At 39.8% G+C, this 19,632-nt stretch overlaps 1 protein-coding gene across 1 annotated transcript; it reads right to left on the bottom strand.

The window, feature by feature from the left end:
- Positions 1–9,829: 9,829 nt before the first annotated feature.
- Positions 9,830–19,367, bottom strand: ube2z (ubiquitin-conjugating enzyme E2Z). Its single transcript, XM_048246676.1, has 7 exons — positions 18,552–19,367; positions 17,475–17,547; positions 17,147–17,334; positions 14,815–14,926; positions 14,193–14,305; positions 13,968–14,058; positions 9,830–12,581 (listed from the first exon to the last, which is right to left on the bottom strand). Exons 1-7 carry the CDS (start codon positions 19,004–19,006, stop codon positions 12,405–12,407), a joined length of 1,209 nt encoding a protein of 402 aa, XP_048102633.1. The 5' UTR covers positions 19,007–19,367; the 3' UTR covers positions 9,830–12,404.
- Positions 19,368–19,632: the final 265 nt, after the last annotated feature.

Raw genomic sequence — 19,632 nt, 5'->3', positions numbered from 1 at the left:
AACATATGGCGCGCGAATACTTCACTGCAACCAACTTGGGAGTTTTGGTGCCGATAAAAACTTGGTTTAAATAAACGGACACAGTAGTGTAAAAAGTTTTTTTTTTTTTAAAATCTCAATCTTAGTGCGATTTAATTGTTCGCTACAATGAAACAAGTCCAGATTTAAACGCAGTGTCAACAGTATTGTTTCTTTTTAAAAAAAAAACCAAACGTGGATAAGCAGCAAAAAATAAATAAAAAATCCGCACAATGTAGCATTTTCTGTTGAAAACCATATCGCGCTTTTGATAAAGATCATTAGCGCCCCTTTTTTCCTCAAATTGAACAGGACAAGCATGCTCTCTAAGCTCTGGACTTGTTTGTAAATGGTTTTAAGTTATTTTATTGGGCTAACTAGTTTTAGGTCATAATATCTTGTATACCACTATGTCACTCGTGGAAAACAATCAACTATTCACCGACAAATAATTGTTAAGAGGTTTTAAACTTTAACTACATTTGACACTCCTTCAACAAAGCTTCGTCTTGCACGTGTATGCTACCACCATGTGGACGTTTGGAGATAGTGCATCTTAGTAGAACACCACATCAGGGAACAAATTCTGATTTCCTTGAAAGGTAAATTTTCACACACAAACCTAACAAAAACAATAGCAATGGCGTTTTAAAAACTATGCATTATTTGTCCGCATATTACTGAATAAGATAAATTCCGTTAATGTTGGGTTGTACGTGTCCGGTATGGATTTAATCAGTAATAAAATGAAAAAAAATTCTTGACGTAATTTCTGGACAATAACAGATTTGATTTGTGGTCTTAAGCTGTAATTCGTCGACTCCCCTTTGGGTCTTCATGATGTATATATGTATATGTTATAGTAACGTTGCACACATGCAATAAAAATGTTTCACATTTTACGCACATATTTGCGCATTCGGTCTTTTGAAACATACGTTTGCATACCACATACCATGCCTTTCTCTTTTAGCCCTTATAACATAATTGAGAGGAGAATTTTAGATCAAATAAATTACAAAAACATGTTACAGTTTACCCTAGGCTAAATACGAGTTGTTTGTGTGGAACAGGCTACAGAAAAAGGTTATCTACAAACTAAACCGGTACATTAAGAAACATTTCTAAAATTGCTCCTTGATTAAAAACGTTTATTAACGTAATGAGATAATAACATTTTCGTTTTCACTTTCAAGCATATACAGAGAGAAATGTAAAATGTATGGTTATGTGAACATGTACTTAAATTAGCAACAGTTGTTTTGTTGCTTTCGTTCATGTAATCAATAGCATTTGCACGAATTCATATCCCATTGCGAAGTAGCCTTCTAGGCCATACTTCAAGATCGATGTAAATAAATGCTGCTTGAAAAAAAAATTACCATAATCATTTTGAATTTAAATCATTCAAAACACTTTGAATTTGAAAGACGGTTTATACAGACCCTCTCTGACAAACAGCCAGGTTGGTAACTAATTTATTGTTTAGTTGTTTCTATGTAACTAAGTGAATAAGATGTGTTCTTAATCTGCAATTTTGATTTCTATTCTATCTTTGCGTTATACACGCATTAAGTGCACCATCCACTGCAGAGTTGACTCCTTAGCTTATGGCAGTGAGTCATTAAAAGAAGGGGTACTCGTTTCTGTTGACATTGGTTGTAAATGGCAAGATGATTCAGATGAGCCACGTGGTTCTAAGTCCCATGACGTACCATATTGTGTCTGGTACATAGTTAAACTACATAAATGGAATGAGAGAATTTCCACAGCCTAATTCATCCACCATATTATTTATGATGCATGGCTCACCCTGTCCAGCACGTGTTGGATCTCACATGACAGATCACTTGTCCAACTGAGACACTTTTAAATTTGTATTTCTTTAATATTGAAGGTAGTTCCTGCATGTGTCCCATTGATATCAGTCTATCAAATGCAATTGTTTTAAGACTACATCTGTGGCAGGACCAGACCTACAACTATTAAAACAATAAATGTGTGTTTCATTAGTGAGTGCACATTTACACAAATCCAGTAAACAAATAGAAAACCTGCACTTATCTGATATCCTGAACATGTTGGCTTTGGAATATCTAATCTTATCACAATAACTAAAAACACTTTTTGACTGATCATTGTAAAAATTATTATAGGAGGAATAACCTGAGGTCACCATGTGATTTGAGGTTGCACTCAGTGGCAGACAGAACTGTATTGATGACTGAACACTTCTATACTTTTGACTGTTCTTTTCTTGTCTCTCTGTTTGTGGAATCAGGACCATCAATATAAGACTTACTCTTAAGAATAAGATTAAGGATCGCTAGACACTTTCATCTGACTGCTCACAGCTAGAACTGACAAGTGATCTTAAGGATTAGGGTCCACCTGTCCTAGTCACATAAACTACACATGAAGAAATATTCACTTCAGGAAAGTTAGTAGATTGTGGGTTAATATTCAATTTACAGCTGATGTTAATGGTCAAGATTTTTCCATAAAGCTGGCTTTAACCAAGCTGGGCTGAGTACACTGACTCTGCACATTTCTTTAATTAGGTTATTAAACTAGGGCCAATTACAGTCATGCAAAGATAATTAATCAACGGTATTCTTGGAGTTTTAATAAATCAAATAAGTAGAAGTGGTGTAATTTGTTAATTTGGGTTTCATGAGTCTAATATTAGGTTAAGTCTAAAGATTGGACAGATAGATAGAGAGGAACATGCGGAACAACCAGACACAGACGGTTGAGACCTGCAAAAGAATATAAAAATAACTTATATTGTCCCTCTGACAATCTTTCTCATGAAAGATAGACCTGAACATCCCTCATTTACAACATGACAGAACGGTTTGGTGAGTCAGGTATACTTAGCAGTGTATTTACTCCAGTGGTGTAGTCTACGTGATACGCTGGACTACGCAGTATACTCACTTAAAAAGCATCACCATCTCAGTATGCCCACTTACAAAGCATCACCATCTCAGTATACTCACTTAAAAAGCATCACCATCTCAGTATACCCACTTAAAAAGCATCACCATCTCAGTATACTCACTTAAAATAGGCAAGGATACATATTAACATTTGGGGTGGATCACAGCATACCCACTACAGCTAACTAGACTACATCACAGTATACCCACTACAGCTGACTAGACTACATCACAGTATACCCACTACAGCTGACTAGACTACATCACAGTATACCCACTACATCTAACAAGACTACACCACTGATTTACCCTGTCTTTGTGTAAAGCATTTGTATGCCCTTTGGTGCTACAATTGTTAATGTTCTTTTGTTTGTTCATGTCTTAAGTAATTATTTCAAATAAGTGTGCTGGGTTACGGGTATGCTGGCAAGTTATGCCGCTCCGTCCAGCACATGGATGTTTTATTTTTACTGTTTATTAGGCCTATTTGTTTGTTCATGTCTGTCTGTGCTAGGTTTGGGTACGCTGGCGAGTAACGCTGCTCCGTCCAGCACATACGTTTTTTTTTATTCTCTTTGTTTTATAAACTCAGGGCATTGCTGTAAAAGAGCTTAACATTCTTCTATCCCATCTTCTATCGCTGCCCAACTGGCATCACCCCCCCCCCCCCTCTCTCTTTTAGGCCACTCTTTCAGACCCCACGTCCATTGGAATAGACATGACATATTTTTGGGTCTAAACCAATGAAAATCTGTGATTTCACCATTTTAATTATGCTTTGTAACTGATTGGATCCTGATGACCCAATCAGAATGCAGTTAGGGCCTGTAACTTGATCTGAGAGCACTTCAGACATCAGACAAGACAAGCATGGCTCTAAGCACCTTTTCCCCCCTCATGAATATAAATGTATGTTTATGATAGCCTAACCAATTTGCACTCAGTATAATTCTAACCATTGCAGGTGATGATATTTGAAGTTAGTTTGAATATATTTCATAACAGTGTAGTACAGGATTTTTTCAAAGTTTAATGTCCATCCCAATGGACATCAGGTGTTGCGAGATGTTAGCCAACACTCATTTAATTAGTGTCACCAGGCATGGTTCTGACATATCCTCAAGACCCAAGCTATAATTTTGAATGCATTTTTTATTTATTTCAGCTATTTTGGATGAATATGCACTCATTTTACTAAAATGTGTCGTAATTTTTACTAAATCGTGCTCTCATTTTATTAGATTGTGCACTGAATTCAGTCAAATGTGTGCTCGGTTTACTAAATAGTGTGTTCATTTTGCTAAATGGTTGGCTCATTTAGTCAAATTGTGCTATTTTTTGTAGTGCACATTTTAGTACAATGAGTCCACCATTTACTAAAAAGAGTGGACGATTTAGTAGACGAGCACACTATGTAGTAAAACGAGTGCACAATTTAGGGTGCATTCGTAAATTCAATCTCACTCTGAAAATAGAATAGCTCTCTGAAGTTCAAAAAACTAGTTTATTACATTTTACATAACATTTCACTATATCTTGTGCACGTTTTACTAAATTGTGCGCTCAATTTACAACAATTAAAATGAGAGCACAATTTAGTAAAATGAGTGCACTATTTAGTATAACGTGCATAAGTTTTACTAAATTGTGTGCACGTTTACTAAATTTAGTCAAACGAGTGCACTATTTAGTATAACAAGCGCACAATTTAGTAATATGTGCACACAATTTAGTAAAATAAGCGCACATTTTCTGGATATATACCAAAAATTATCTTGCAATGACCGCTCTAGGGTTCCGTACTAACTATGTTACAATCTATTCTCGTTAGTATAACAGTACCCAGAGTGTAACACTGATAATTCCACCCACGCTCCAAATTTACGAATGGTTAAAAGTTTCAGAGTTGGCTCAGAGCACTTGGAGTGGCTGAGAACAAACGCACCCTTAGTAAAATAAGTGCATAATTCAGTAAAACAAGCGTATTTTATCTTGATACAAAAACAATCTTGCAATGACATCTCCTGGGGGGTGTCATTGCAAGATTTTCTATGTATAGAGAAAACATACACTCGTTTTACTAAATTGTACGCTTGATATACTAGATTGTGCACACATTTTTATGTATTGTGCGCTCGTTTAACTACAGTACATATTACTAAATTTTGCTCTCGTTTTATTAAAAAGTACGCTTATTTTACTAAATTGTGCGCTCTTTTTCCAAACATTAAAATGAGAATGTGATGAAATAAAATGAGCAATTTAGCAAATGAGCCCACAATGTAGTAAAATAAACACACTGTTTAGTAAAACAAGCACGTGATTCACAAAATTGAGCGCACAATTTAGTAAAATGAGCACACACACTTTAGTAAAGCACATTCCCTCCATATACACAAACAAATATGTTGCAAACATACCACGGTGTTCCGTATTGGTTCATAAGACTGTGTGAAAACAACAGTACAAAAAGCAAAAAACAATGCAAACTGTGTGTGTATATTGAAAACTGCTGAACATTCACCACAGGTATTGTGTGGACGCAATCCGGCACATTAGTTAATGTGCATGTTTTGACTTCCTCATAGACATTATAATACATTCAGACACATGCAAACATTCAGTTCCAAATGTTTGTCATATGTGATTATTACTTTCAATACTACTATGTAAAAAACATAGTGTTTTTTCCCTAAGTCCTTATGTCATTTTACACCTGTTTAGTCGAGGCATCCATTGTAATGGACATAAAAAATAGTAATAAAGACATGATTTAGCAAATAATTATGTTTTCCCCTTTATTTCTACATTGGAGAGGAGTAAAAATCAGCTGAATAATTTTTTTTTTGCCCAACAGAAAAAAAACAGGTCTGAAGGGGCTAAAAGGCACCAGAGTGAAAACATTAGAAAAATGATCAGTAAACAATGGCGATGGCTTAAGACTTAGAGAGGATCACTGTGCAAGGCAAGTCAGTGATTTCTCTGCAATTCTCTGTAATCAGGTCTCTTCACTTAACTGAGATCAGCTCACCTCTGCACTCTCTTTCTCTGTCAGTTATTCAGCATTTCCAGTTTGTGATTACAAATGATTATTTGAAGAGTTTGGTTCCATGTTATATCCTCCATTTCAATGAATTTTCATAAATCACTTTTTTACAAGTACTTTCAGTGGAAATAGTTGGGTATTGTTATTTGATTTATCTTTACTCAATCAAAACAACAGAACTGCAATTTTATTGATATTACCTTAAATACAGTTAAAATACCTGATTGTGGGGACGCACTAGGAAAATTGGCATTATTTGGCCTCTACAGGGGGCGCTGCAATACAGGAAGTGAGCTTGTATCTCAGCAACACTTTGTTGTATGAAGTCCAAACTTGATACATGGACATATTAGCTGATTGTGAGGACATGCAAGGAAAGTGGTCTCATTTGACCTCTAGGGGTGCTGTAATAAAGAAAGTGAGCTCACATCTCAGCAACACTTTGGTGTATGAAGTCCAAACTTGGTAGAGGGACATGGTAGCTGATTGTGAGAACTTGACAAGGACATTGGTGTAATTTGGCCTCTAGGGACGCTGTAACAAAGTAAATGAGCTTATTTCTCAGCCATTCTTTATCCAATTGCAATCAAACTTGCTGTGAGTGCTTGCTCATGGCATGGCAATGCCATTCCTGCTATAGCGCACTGCTTGGCCCCCATATTGCTGCTTGCAGCTATATTTATTATATGCAATGGGAGTCTATGGCAGCCCATAGAACCGTATGGTAAAAAGTTGGGAAATTTGGCACACTGATTGGGGACGGTCCCATGATTCATGTCACCAAGTTTCATGTCGGCAACTCGAACCCTCTAGCACCACCAACAGGCCAAAGTTGGACGTGCGTTCATGCACGTAACTTTTGACCTGTTGGTCCGATTTACAAAAGTCAGGTATTGTTGGAATCCTTGGACCAAGCCGAGTTCAACGCACCCTATGATGTCATTTTCCGCCATGATGGATTTTCCACCATTTTGGATTTCATCAAAAACACTTAAAATGTTTCAGGGGTCACATACTTTCTCTGATTCCCACCAAATTTGACACAGATCATCTTCAGACCAAGCCTCACAAAAGTTATCACTTTTTGTCTTCGGAAGTATTACCGTTCGCCCGTAAAAGCCAATTAAAATTTGCAGTGAAGCCGCCAAACAGGAAGTGAGCTCATATCTCAGCAACCCTTGCATGTATCAAACTTGGTACATTGACTCATGACCCCATCAGGAGGACCCTCAAGAAATTTGGTGACCTTTGACCTCTAGGGGGCGCTGTAATTCACAAACATGCCTTTTGGCCTGTAGCTGCTGCTGTGCTTAGAATTAAATTGTACTAGTGGTGTCTGGTAATACTGTGAAAGGTACTTAGGTCAACTGAGGGCAACTTGTCACATCAATATAATTTATCGGCCGCCATGTTTGATTTGATCAAAAACATCAACAATTTCGCACAGGTCACAAATTTCATCTGATCTTCACCAAAATTGGCACAGACCATCTTGAGACCATGCCTTGTCACTTCATTTATTTGCAGCTATATTTTTCAAATGTATTCGTCTCTTGTCCTTTGCAGTAGTCATTTAGCGCAGCATGCCTATTCATCAGCACAGGCCTGTCGTTTATCAGCCAATCACGGTGGTCACTGCAAGCAAACTTGTGCTTGAGAATGGATGTCAACCATAGGAATGAAGCCTCTCTCTTTTCATTCTTATCAGATTTTTGAAAAGCTTTTCGAGTATGGGCCCACACAAGGTTGTAAAAAATTGTTGTAAAACAGATTTTGTTCTGTCCAAGAAATCTGTGGATTGAATGGGATGACATTATTTCAGTCATAACTAACACTAACACACACACACATCCTTGGGTGTCTGATAGGTAGGTTTATTCATGCATAACTTACGGCGATGTCCAGTCCCATGTCAGTAAATGTTTTCATGCAGGCAGTGTGTGGTATATGGATGGGATAATGCCTTGCATGTCTGTCTTCATGTATCTCCAAAAGCCATAGAGACAAACGTGAAATGAATGCATTACTTTGTTTTGCACCATGCTAAAGTATGGGTAGCCTGATAGAGATAAATTCAACCAAGGTCTCAGATCGCAATTGTAAGAAGAGTTAACTGATGATGGTAAAGAAAGAGTTTTAATTGTCTGTTTGCTTGGCTGCCAAGACTGCAAGGTGATGTGATTTATGGCCAAAAAGATACTATGATCTTATTTTCATATCACCATTAAAAAATATCTTGATGAAGTTTTAGATCTCGTATCCCTAATCATTATGGAAAAGTAATGTGAATTTCAAAGCTTAATAAATACTCAGACTCCTTAAACAGTTATTAGGCTCCCCTCACACAAAACTCTTAGAATTGCTAGAAAGACAAATCAAATAAAACCCGTTTGACGGCAAAAGATCTTAGAAAAAAAGAACTGTGTAACAGAGAAAATTTAATTAGTAAAGGATTCAATTAATTGTTGGAAGCAAACATCACTGTCTAACAAAGCTGAAGATCAAAAGAGGATATCTTCTAACAACTAATAACACACCTCAAAATCCATACTTATATATACATATGAAAGATTCAGTACTGCTGAAGATTTTGCCACAGACCTCACAGTCCCCTGACCTACACTACGCATCATTAAAATCTGTGGATAGACCTAAAAACAAAACCTGTGCATGCAAAACAAGCAAGAAACAATGGTAGAAAAACCTATTGAAAGACTTTGCTGGCAACAAAATGTGTTTACAAGTTGCTTGCCAAATGAGGTACTAACCTTGCAGGCCTCCAAACATTTGCCTCAAGCTTTTTTTTGTTGTTGTTGCTATTTTTAAACTATAAAATATGAAATATTATCACTTATGATGTTAAAGAAATGTGTACTTTTTTCATTTTTGGAAATCAGGTAATATTGTACTTACTTAGCTAGGAGTAACATACATTTTGACCAGGGGCACCCAAATGTTTGCATGCTGTATGTGTTCCTTTAGCATTTTGCTGAATCTTTATTATGTTTCATGCATTAGCCCAAATATGGCTCCTGCATCCAAAAGACACTCACAAGTCCCTGCTATGTCTGTCTATTTTACTACTATATCATTCCTAATATTTTTTGTTTTATTTCTATTAATCAACCCAGATGTGTGATACATTAAGTATGGTAGATTATAGTACAAAAACACATTTGAAATATGTGTGACCACCATTTTACACTAAAGCATATCAATCTCTCTGCTTTTCCCAACTATCTTATCTTAGCTCATGGGAATACAGGCCCTCAATGAAATTCTACCTTTTCTGCCAGTGATATTCTCAATCTGATTGGCTCATATTACTATGTAATGCTCTTAATTCTTGAATAATTTCATTTTAGACATACACAGGAAAGATATTCAATTCCTTGAAATATAGGGGAATATCCCACAGTAGTCAATCAACAGCCAAGCCTATTTCACATTACACTGCACAAGATACAACATAAATTATTGGCTTTTGGTAGTTGCAAACGCACCGCATGTGGGACCCCCTGTAAAGGCCTATAAATAATATAAACACATTTACCCATCTACACTTTTATTTGGTTCAAATGTCTATTGAAATCTGTTTTAAAGTTGTTGTTTTTGTTTTGTTCTGGAACAGAAAACTTAGACTACTTACATAATGCATTGCATTATTGGATGGCTGTTGTGAACATCAGGCATGTTCATTTATCCTTTCAAAATGAGTTTGCAGATGATGTCAAAACTAGTTGTGTTTGAAAACATACCACAAAAACTCATTTTTGCCCAGTGTTGCTTTAAATAATGTCAATAATGGTATAATAACGGTAACTGGCACCAAGATTGATGTTATTTATTCTTTTTATACATTTGCAATAGATCGATACATTTACTGGTATATTATTTACACAATTAGAGAGTGTGATGACATCACAAACAGGGAACAGGTTAAAGACTATGTGAAGGAGGATTCTCCCGTCTCATCGTCAGTTCTTCCGGAGACAAAATCACTTTTTCACACAGCTTATACAACCAGAAAAGGAACGATGTACAGAGTACAGACTCACTTCACAACAATAAGCCCTGTTGTCCAGAAGTCGTATTGGGGGGAGGGGGGTGCATACAGAGACATCTTCTCACTGGTGGCCGCGTGCATATTGAACCAGGACCGTCTGTTTGACCACTCTGGGAAAGCATGACCTGGGCCCCAGCAAAGCAGCGGTATAGGAGTTTATGTGCATTCATTTTTTGCTTGGTGTCTAGCTGTTGGTCAACAACGTTAACACAACCAGTGGAGAATATCACATCTGACATATAGACCGCTGTACACCAGAAAAACCTACACATTTTGCAATGCGGATAGGACAGGATCCTAAAAAATAGACGACACCACAGCAACTGCTGGCATTTAAAATGAACAAAAACAATTGTCAGTAGCAGGTCCCCATGAATCTTCTGCGAATCACTCAAGCACAGTTGATTTTAATAAAAAAAAAAATACACAATGCAGACAAAGGGTTTCTTACAGAATATGCAATCTATGTATCTGTCCACCCTGCAGCCTTCCACCAGTCACATTGCCAGGACTATAACTCAAGAATGAAAACAGCCCAGGTCAGGGTCCTAGGCACTCCAGAATCAGGCGCTACCTGAATAAGGATCACGTCAGCGGTCACTAGATGCTTAAACTACAAAATGGACCCTTCAGATGCCAGCAATAATCTCAACTGAGAGTTCTTCTCTAAATTGAGATCTTGAGCTCTGGTCAAATAAAATGGCTGCTAGCTGAAAACGAATAAACAATCAAAAAGAACCAACTAGTCTAGTCTACCGCTCAAATCACGAGAGAAGAGGAAGAGTGCATCTGTAATGTGAAATATGGACCAAATGTCAAGGGAGCCTTTCACACCTCACCGCTCTCCCAGATGTCAGCGCTTTGTCTACACGCGCTCAACGCATTCAGTTTCCATGACAACCCAATATCGCTTAAGTAATAGTGCTGAAAGGTGCACAGAGAACACAAAAGTCGACACCAAGACAACCAAAATGAAAAAAAAAAAAAAAAAAAAAACCTCAACAACAGGAAAGAAATAAAAAAAAAGGATACAAATGTAAAAAAAAAAAGTTTTTGCGGGCTTGTTTTACTTTTCTCTTGTCTGGGGTTGCCACTTAGATTTGAGTCCTTGGCGTCAGACAGGGTAATGAAAAAGCCTGAGAGGTTTGTGAGTGTTCTCTGAACTAAAGCAAAAATCTGTCTCCGAGCACATGCCATTCCTTTTTACTTCCCTTTAGAGAGTCCCCTCTGAGGGTGGCCACTCAGCCACTGTAAGCCATATTACAACCCCGAATCCATCTGATGTGCTGTGCTGAGGTGGCCCAAAGGCTCTTTGTAGTATGTGGAAATCACAGAGGGGTGACCCTGGATAAGCACTGCACGGCTGAGATCATCAGGCCATACTGAAAAGAAGCTCTGGAGCCAGAGGAGCGGCCATGCTGGTCGCCCTACATTGGCACCGGATGCATTGGTCATCATTGTTTGCATTAGATGCATCAGTCCAACATCAACACGATCATTTCCAACCTATGCTCTATATATATAGATTATGTACAAGTTTCACGCTTGTGTGAATTTATGCTTTGATTTCTCTTAGATCCATGGATTGCAATTCAGTATGAATTTTCTGATGCAATTATGATTTGGTTCATAATTTTATTCTTCTCAAAGTGGTGTGGCTCAATGAAGAGGAGATATCGGTGTTTATGTACTCAAACATACACACACACACACTTAAGGAACAAGTAGGGCTGGAGAGATAATGGGTAAATGAAATTAGATGTGTGGTGTGTATGTAATATGGTGTATATGTGGGTCTCTGTGTGTGTAAGTGGGTATGTCACTCGAATGTGTGCACATGTGAATCCACACCTTACTACACGTGTGTGCATGTTTTTGTCATATGCATGTTTTGTATCTGCGTCATATGCGTGTGTGTGAGTATTTTAGGGGGAGATAGGGGATATTTGGAGGTTACCTCCATCTTTAACCAGAGAAAGTCGAGTTGCCACAGTTACAGACCACATACTCCGACATCCACTCCCCCTGTCAAAACCTGCCCCTGATTGGTTGCTGGCTTTCCAAGAGGCCAATAGAAGAATGAAAGAAAAGGCTGGTCACTGGCTATGGTGAGGACAGGAGCCAAATTTGAAGACTTATCTCTAGGAGTCTTTTTTTGCATCTCACTTGTGCGCCTCGACCAACTACAACCCGAAAAGCCCAAATCTCTGGTTCTGCCCTTCGCCTGCACAGAAGCGTCCAGACAAGAAAACGAAAGTCAAAAGGCAGCGCAGAAGATGACGACTACTGCGCGACCCCTTCCACCCCGCCGCCAGCCCGCTTTGCGGCCCGCTTACGGCTGGGAGCTGCCCTGGCTGTCCGGGTCAGTGCCGGAGGAGCTGGTGTCCGAGTCGGAGTCGCCGTCGTTCTCCTCCGACAGACACTTCTCCCGCAGCCGCCTGTGGGTGGCGCTGAGGCGCGCCAGCAGGCCCTGGTAGTCAAAACGGCCTCGCTTCTCCCCAAAAGGGTCCTGAGAGAGAGAGAGAGAGAGAGAGAGAGAGAGAGAGAGAGAGAGAGAGTGAGAGAGAGAGAGTGTGAGAGAGAGAGAGAGAGAGAGAGAGAGAGAGAGAGAGAGAGAGAGAGAGAGAGAAAGAAAAAAGAGAAGTATGTGGCAAGGCAGAGACATTGAGAGAGAGAAAGAGGGGGAGAAATACATATAGGGAGATTTAAAAAGAAAGCAAGCAAGAAGAGGGGGAGATGCAGACAGATATTTGAAGAATGTTAACATACTGTGTGTAAAGACATTGCACAACATGCTTATTTTGAATGGATGCACACTCAAACACACATAACCATATCCAAAGAAATAGCACCAACATGCAAGCATGAGGAATGTTTTTTCACAGTGTGTACTCACATACACAAACGAGACCCAAGTTCACACAAATACTCACACAGACATGATAAATTACAGTCAAGGTTAATTATATAGCTGTTGAATGACTAACAAGATAGATCTGCTTGTTTACAGTATTGGTCGTGCGTACGACATAAAACAGGCGTACGCTCATTTCCACGCAAAGCAGGGCATTTATCAATTTGAACATGAGCAGTGGCTACGCTCGAATCTCACGTCAAGTCTCAACTCGTGTACGTGTAAGTTTTTGATGCGGCATAGCATGGGGCAGCAGTAAATCGACAGAGGACTGGAAAGTTGAAGAGTTGAATTCATGGAATATCTTGGACCTAAGATTTTTCCTGCACAGTTGCAGCCTACTTGCCGTAATGTAGCCTGTTATGTTGACACATTTGATGGCTTAGGATAGCCATAGGCTATGTGGAGAGAATAATTTCTCTATGGAAAACGCAACAGTCATAAACTACTTTTTTTTTAATTATTATTGGCAAATGGCGGTGTTGTATGGTTTTGTAATGAATGTATTTGTAGTATGATGTGTTCTCTCTGCGAAAATAAAGTCTGTTGCACTTAAATTGCTATAGTTTCCCAGCTTTCTTGACACGTTTCTAGCCGTCAAAATGAACAAGATTCAGCTGGACTTGCAACGTCACTGTGGCCATCTCGAGGTCACAAACATTTGTCTTTTGGATGTATAATGCACCTCCACGTCGTAAATTCTAGGGACGAGGCCTTTAAAACGAGCATATAGGGTGTGATATTTAAATGACGCTTGTTTCCAGCCGCCACATTCATCAACACACGTTTATTCTTACCCTGGAAATGGAGTGATACGAAAGTTTCATGAATCACGTGAGCCCCGTCGTAAGATGATTTCTGCCCTCGGGTCTACGCTGGTTTCTACGCTCAGTTGATAAATGAGGGCCAATGTGATCCTGATGCAGATGTAAAACTGTTCATGCAGTCATATTAAAGATCCACTCTGCTTCTGAATGTTACCTGCATGTTCTGTCCTTGCAGGTGTAAGCGGTCTTTGCAGACGCCCTCGTAGAAGTCGTAATACTCCAGGAAAGACTTCTCCATCACACTCCTACACACAGAAGAGAGAGAGACTTCTTAAGCTTAACTCATGGCAGATAAACTGATTAGCAATAGGGACTTTTATTGGAGTAGATGCATAGAAAACTATAGGTTTCCATTCAGATTCCTGGGTGGGTCACTCACCACAGAGCCTCCGGGCAGGGCACTTTCCCCTCGAGCATGTCACAAACGGCCACCCGCATGGTCTCATGGCGGATGCACTCGTTGTAGTTTTTGCTGTCGCCTGGGTGACGTTCCTGAAGGGCAGACGACAGGCACCACAGCATGGGCAGAGGAAAAGGAGAAGACAGGTAAGGCATATGCACTTAGTCTTCAGCAGATGGTTCTCATCAGAAAGGCATGCGAGCCCAGTGAGGAATAGGTGTCTGACACAAACACACACACACACACACACACACACACACACACACACACACACACACACACACACACAGCAAAGAAAAGCTAATGAGAGCCAAACCTCAGAGGAATAGATGCATTAAAGATGCATAAATTGCATAAATAATATTTCTGGTTGTCCGCTGTACACAGGGTCTGGGAAATTAGAGGCCATACCTTCAGTTATGCTAGCAGTTAGTTCATTCTTTGAATATGACAAGCCAGTTGTGTACATCTGACCTTTTCAAGATAGGGGTTTGTAGAGGTGTATGTGTTTAGCGTTTACCTGCATGTGTGCATGTGATGAGAGAGAAAGAAAGAAAGACAAAAAGAGAGATAGTGTGTGTGTGTGTGAATGTGTGTTTACCTGCTCAAAGCCAGGCTCATTGTGATAGGGGTTCTCAGTCATCAGGGACTGGATGGAGATGAGCACAGAGGAGATGCTCTGAGCGGGGCTCCAAGCAGGCCCAGTCCAGGTGCTACAGGAACACACACACACACACACACACACACACACACACACAAAAAAGGTCAGTCAGCTGAGTCAACAACTATGCCTCCACAAATCGCAGCGCACCACTCAATATCTGACATCATGCGCCATGGCAACTGTTCCCGTGGGTACCCCTTCCTGCCGGAGGGATAACACTGGCACCAGCCACCAAGCTCAAATCAATCTGCCAAAGGTGAGCAGATGCCATGTAGCCGGGTTTTAGGCCTGACGGCTGGGCTGCATTTTGGTGTTTTCATTTGTTATTTTCATATTTTTCCCTTCTGTTCTAAACTGAATGGGTAAAACAAGGCAATAACAACACCAAGGACTAAGGAGCCATTTCTCTGGGAGCCCACAAATAATCTGTGTATCCCACAGTTGTGTATCCCATAACTTGCTTTGAATAATCAGCATTCTGCGTTTGGATAAGATATCTCTCTTATGGGGACTAAATGAAAAAATGACTAACTGTTCACCTATTCTATTCTAAGTTAGCAGTCATATGGAAAGAGTAGTGCTGACAGTTTCATCACATTAGTTATTATGTGTTTTCATTGAGACACTTATGTCGATGAAAAGCTTGAGTTATAGACGTTACTGTTTATTTATTTATTATTTTTTTTAAATGAATGTACAAGCTACATCCATCTTCATTCCACTCATAACAAGGCATTTCTCAAACTCAAGGAAGGTCCCTTCAAGGCTGCTTTGAAAAGGAAGTTACGTCATCGAATCTCGCAGAAGCATCATTCCAGTATCAAGCATCCATTAAATTCTACCAAGGACGAAGTCCTTCATTTTACAGAATGTTCGAGGATGCATGTGTGTAGCCTCCGCGTGCTTGGAACACCCACAATCCTGTGCGCACATTTGATATAAATGATGAGTAAAGAAACCAGAAAATGTTAAAACGTAAGAAGCTGGAATCAGAGAATCTGATGTTTTCTTCAAAAATTACTTAAACGAATTAATCGATTATCAAAATACTTGGCAATTAATTTAATAGTTACTATGCAATGTTTCCTTCTTTACTTTAAGGATCTGGACTTAACCCTAGCCCAAAGAATCTATGTCCGTTACGTACGTATTTATCGTACGTATTTATCTTATAGCAAATTAGACTTGCTTCTAATCCCTTTTTAACATGCACCAGGAACAGGCTGGTGTACATTTTCATTCAAACGACCGACTAATGATATTCAGGCCTCTTCCAAGCTTTGGTATTAAATATAAAAGCTACACAGATCTTAAAAGTCGGGTCTGTGAGACATTCACTGCAGAGGAAAACATGGCCTCCGTTTTTAAGAAACTGCTGTTATGTCAAGCAGTTGGAGTCTTTCATTTTCCCCACTTCATTTTCATACCTTTTCTGCTGTTGAGCTTTTAGATAAAGTATGTTTCTATTTCAGAACCATGAATGTATCGCAGGTGCTCCTTCACAGCAACTATTAAGCAGCTATCTGATTGGCTGTAATTATGCAGATCAGCTAATCAGAGCGAAGCATGTCAAGAACGTCAGTGAAAAACAAAGCTTTTAGTAGATTTTGCTATCTGAACTATTCACATCATACTCTTTACCCCATGTGGTATGTAAATGCTAAACTAAAGATATCCACCCTCTACTGAATTGGTTCCAAATTGAAATCACATAATGTAATATTAAAAAATTATGTTTAAGATGCGGATAGTAGGACTTTTACTGGTATGTGAAGTATAGTACCCAGATCATTATTAGTAGAGATTGTGTTTATGGGTCCTCTTATATGACTTTATTCAGACTGATTGAGACAAAATAATCAAGTCCTATGCCCTGACTTCCTCACTCTGTCCATCATGTTGACATTGCTCAATGAACTTCAAAGCTAGAGCCAGAAATGGTACCCTGCACTCTGGAGTCATGTCACGTTAATGCCACTGAAAAGAGGGAGAGCAAAAAAAATGCATGGAGAACGAATCGATTGAAGGAAACCATTCGACTTTGATTACATGGTGTATCTAATCTTAGGGACTAGGGACCTTGGCTTTTATGTATCCCTCTCCATTTATCAAAGTAAGGGAGGGAACAGGCCATTCTACAGTGCAACACTTCAGCAACACTATAAATCCGTACCACAATTCCTACCACAAAATTCACATAGGAATCTTAATATCATAAAATGGTTGACTGAATGACTAGATAGATTGATCTCTTCAATGCTGGACTTACCCAAGGATGCTGAGGCAGACTTTGCCGTTGCGGTAGAAGTTTGGGTTAAAGCGCACAGTGTTGTGACCTGTGGTGATGAGCTTGACCCGGGGAGGGTGGATGGGATAGTCTGGAGGGCAGCGGAACAGGAAGAGGAAGAAGCCTCCTTCGTAGGGCGTGTCGAAAGGCCCAGTGATGAGTGCATGGATCTGAGAGAGGGAGGGAGGGACACCGCATTTCATCTCATCATCTAAATGACTTTGGCCATGTATCTTGAGGTGTTCACCGTAGATTTTAATCTGATTAGGATTTATCACCTACGGAACCCTCTGGATTCTTCTAATCGTACCTTTGTCATGTCATGAGGATCGGGCACCACAAACATTCCTGGGGGTGGCTCCTTGTAGATCGACATGATATCTCTGAAATAAAACAAAAAGGTTGAAGTAAATACAAATGAATGATGAAAATATACCTCACACAATGACAGACATTGAACACAGTAGGAGTTGTTGTGTTGTAACTTCCTAGTTACTTGGTGGCCAAGTCATCAGGAAACAAATTGTTGGCCGAAGTCAATTGATGGCCATTGTTTGCAAAATTACGGTGTCACCAGTCTCGGTATGCAAATTCACACCAAACAAAAATAAGCCGAAGGCCTACAACTCTGTGATGGTCATTTTTCTTTGATTGTTGATGCAGTTTATTTCTTGTGAACCTGAGTCCACAACTAGAGACAATACACTGTACAGCAGCACTGTAAATTGCTACACACAATATCCTTACATTGGCAATAAAAGGTCAGTAACTGGCCTTCCGTAGGTTGCGAAACAGGGTTGGTCTCCTGTATAAAGCCCCAGAGAGGTAGATATGTGGTATATGACAGCACATCTCAGTGTTTAACTTGACGTTAATGTTACATCCTTACAGGACAAGCTCCTGCATTGACTGTGATATGTTCCTAATTAGGACATATGGAGCCTTAACTAGATGTACAGGTTTATTTTGATTCTGCAACAATCTGACAAGTAAAGTTGCATTACAAACTTTCTGCAGAAAAATCTTAAACGTCATACGGAAATGCACTTCATTTTACTCGTGGTAGGTAACATTAGCTACGCGACACGGCGCAAGATTTGTCTGGCCTTGAAACGGTACACTTGATCCTCGACCTTTTTGAAAACAGTCCGAGCTTTTCAAAAATGATCATGTCACTCAAAATATACAAGCCAAGCTGGCTTTCTCTAACGTTATTGCACTAGCGGTTAATATTAGCCATGTTAGCTCAAAGATTACTAGTCACGATGCCATATGCTTGACAAGCTAACGTTAACATTAGCTAAAAGCTTACCGTCACCTCGTTAAGTAAACATTTACGCAGTTGTAGTTACAGCAGTACGCCAAAAGGAATGGCTGTTAACGTTACCTTTTTATCCTGAGAATGCACTGTTGCGACGCCTTCTCGTTGTCCCAGTCTGTGCTGAGAGTAGGGTCCCAAGATGTGGCGTGAATTTGCGACAACAGGCCCGCTCCAGCCAGATTTGGGGCACCAGTGACCCCGAGCCCGATGCTCGGAGGGAGAGTGGGAGCCACGGAAAAGGGAGAAGAGACGGCGGAGTTGATCGCTGTACTCAAAACATCCACACTGCTACCATACGCACTGTCAACAGGGCTGATCGAATCTGCTATACCGGGAGCCATAACAGCTAGGCCGGTCTCTGCGGCCGCCGCGGGAGGCGGCGAGGCTGGGTTAGCACTACTCGTCGAGTGCCCCGGCAGGGAATTACCCAAACTCGGTAACAACTGAGCTCCATTGCCCTGACTTGTCCCTACGGCTGAACCAATGGCACCGTTGGATTGCTCCCCAACACTATCCGCCATTGTTGTAAAACGTCAACTTGATAACAACGCAATCTATCTTGATATGTCGTTCCGGGACTTTACTTTCCAGTTTGTCCTTCTACTGTCGGTTAGCGAGGAAATGAAGTCAGCCGAGGAGAAATGATTCCTACCTACGGCATACTCCTTTCGATTTCACCCCTTAAACTAGGTGATCTTCTTCTCCGAACGGCAGGCGTTTTGAATAAAATACTATTGTGTTGTCGACCTTCCTAACAGCGGATTTGACAGTGCACATCAAACATACGCAATGAGTTCCCACACCTTTACCAGTAGTCTACCTCTACATCGACGTAGGTTGGTTGCGGTTTTAGCCTGTTTGTCATGGTGTTTTCCAATTTTTTTTTGCTACTTCCTCTTCCTGTAACAAAATATACTGCCATCTAGTGTTGACTTTAGCTATGACATTTATTTGGTGACCACAATGGAGAATCTGAGCATGGGCTCTTCTCTGGTAGTAGTGGAAGTCAACTGTTCAGACAGTGTTTTCTCGAATGCATTTGCATTCACCACCACCACAGTATTAAAGAGTGCATCACTCAAGACTTTGGAATCATTAAGAAAATGTCACACCTCTTAGTAAACATGAATTAACTAATAATTTGGAT

This window comes from Alosa alosa, chromosome 6, assembly GCF_017589495.1.
Source record: "Alosa alosa isolate M-15738 ecotype Scorff River chromosome 6, AALO_Geno_1.1, whole genome shotgun sequence".
NCBI classification, from domain to species: Eukaryota; Metazoa; Chordata; class Actinopteri; order Clupeiformes; family Clupeidae; genus Alosa; species Alosa alosa.
This window is presented reverse-complemented; position numbering and strand designations above follow the sequence as displayed.

Coding starts and splice junctions, on each gene's coding strand:
- ube2z (XM_048246676.1), bottom strand. CDS start 19,006: ATGGCGGATAGTGTTGGGGAGCAATCCAACGGTGCCATTGGTTCAGCC. Junction 17,548..18,551: donor TGCATTCTCAGGATAAAAAG/GTAACGTTAACA, acceptor GTTTTATTTCAG/AGATATCATGTCGATCTACA. Junction 14,306..14,814: donor ATGAGCCTGGCTTTGAGCAG/GTAAACACACAT, acceptor TCTGCCCTTCAG/GAACGTCACCCAGGCGACAG.